The sequence below is a fragment of the Conger conger genome, chromosome 5 (genome assembly GCF_963514075.1).
Source record: "Conger conger chromosome 5, fConCon1.1, whole genome shotgun sequence".
NCBI classification, from domain to species: Eukaryota; Metazoa; Chordata; class Actinopteri; order Anguilliformes; family Congridae; genus Conger; species Conger conger.
Window position 1 is genome coordinate 14259788 of NC_083764.1, and position 2124 is coordinate 14261911.

The 2124-nt window shown below is 40.2% G+C and overlaps 1 protein-coding gene across 1 annotated transcript; it reads left to right on the forward strand.

The window, feature by feature from the left end:
* The first annotated feature begins 213 nt into the window (after positions 1–213).
* LOC133128251 (trace amine-associated receptor 1-like) lies at positions 214–1248 on the forward strand. Its single transcript, XM_061241630.1, has 2 exons — positions 214–529; positions 602–1248. The coding sequence occupies exons 1-2, from the start codon at positions 214–216 to the stop codon at positions 1246–1248; spliced, it is 963 nt and encodes a 320-aa protein (XP_061097614.1).
* Positions 1249–2124: the final 876 nt, after the last annotated feature.

Genomic DNA, 2124 nt, shown 5'->3' on the forward strand with positions numbered 1-2124 from the left:
AAAATAGATTGCTGAGTGGAATTCAGCTATGCAGGTGAGCAACAGTGATGAATGGATATCCATAGATGTCATGTGTTTGAATGATATACTGTATGGTAATAGCATGAATGTGATATGAATGCTTGCCAGCTCAATCAAACATCTTTTTACTTTCTTCTTTTTCCTCCCATAGGTCTATCTATTGTAAACCATTATACCTGAAAACATAAAACAATGAATTTCAGTCAATCTCCATTGACAGACGATTCATACTTCTGTTTTGAGGCTGTGAATAAGTCTTGCCCGAAGATCATCTATCCGATGGCGATACGAGTTCTGCTGCATGTTTTCTTTACAGTCGTTATTGTTATAACTTTGTGTGGAAACCTCTTTGTCATCATTTCCATTGCTCACTTCAAACAGCTGCACACTCCAACCAACTACCTCATCCTCTCTCTGGCAGTAAGTGACTTCCTTCTAGGAGGCTTCATCATGCCTCCTTACATAGTACGAATTATTGAAACATGCTGGTATTTTGGCGACGTGTTCTGTAAAATCCACATGAGTACAGATATCACGCTGTACTATGCTTCAATGCTAAACCTTTCTTTAATTTCCATTGATCGATATTATGCAGTTTGTCAGCCCCTCCACTACCGGACCAAGATCACCACTTGTGCCACAGTGATCATGATCCTGGTCAGTTGGAGTGTGTCTGCCTTTGTTGGGTTTGCTATGATATTTCTGGAGCTGAACATATTGGGCAGTGAAGATTTTTATTATGAAAATATTGCTTGTGTAGGGGGCTGTTTTCCCTTTTTGGCTGAAACAGCAAGTTCAATATCTTGCATTCTCTCTTTTTATATCCCTGGGTTCATTATGTTGGTCATGTATCAAAAAATATTTAATGTTGCACAGAAGCAAGCCCGGTCTATTCACAGCATTGCCTGTAACAATGTGCACTCTGAAAACAGCATACCATCAAGCAACAAGGAGCGAAAGGCTACAAAGACCCTGGCAATTGTTATGGGGGTATTCTTGTCATGCTGTACACCCATTTATATATGTGACCTCATTAATCCATACATTAATTATTCCATTCCACCTGTGTTATTTGAAACACTTTTCTGTATTACCTATTTAAATTCAACATGTAATCCTGTTATTTATGCTTTTTACTATAGTTGGTTTAGGAAAGCATTCAAAATGATTATTTTTGGTAAAATTTTTGAAGCTAATTCCTCAAGAGCAAATTTGTCCACAGAGTGAATATTATATCTTAATTTCTTAGAACTATATCGTATTCAAAAGTCACTTAACCACCATAGTGGTATGGATGATCCAACCTTGTCAGGACTGTTCCCCAAACCGGCATCACTGCAGTTCGCACCACAATAGATTGAGCAATGTTGATAATGGAGTGTTATAATTTCTGATGTTTATAATGTTTTATGGGAAAAATGTTTTACATATGCTGTGTGAATAAAAAAAACCAAAAAAAAAACCATTTGATAAAAAAAATGATTAGTTATGTGTCAGTGTGACCATTGATGATTTCTATACACAACCATTTGAAATAGGTGCAGTGGGTAGCACTGCCACCTCACAGCAAGGAGGTCCTGGGTTCGAATCCCGGTCGACCGTGGCCTCTCTGTGTGGAGTTTGCATGTTCTCCGTGTGCGTCCGGGGTCTCCGGTTTCCTCCCACAGTCCAAAGACATGCAGGTTAGGCTGATTGGAGAGTCTAAATTGCCCGTTGGTATGAGTGTATGAGTGTATGAGTGTGTGAGTGAATGGTGCCCTGCGATGGACTGCCAACCTGTCCAGGGTGTATTCCAGCCATTCGCCCAATGTACGCTAGGATAGGTCTGATCGAACATCTCTGGAAATAGCTGTGCAGTGACGCTCCCCATCTAACCTGACAGAGCTTGAGAGGATATTCAGAGAAAAATGGGTGAAATACCCCAAATACAGGTGTGCCAAGCTTGTGGCATCATATCCCAGAAGACGTGAGGCTCTAATTGCTGCCAAAGGTGGCTCAACAAAGTACTGAGTCAACGGAGTGAATACTTTCCATAGGCACTGTACAGGTAGGATAGAAAATCGTAGTTCATAGAATAGTAAGACATTTGTTGAACAACATGCC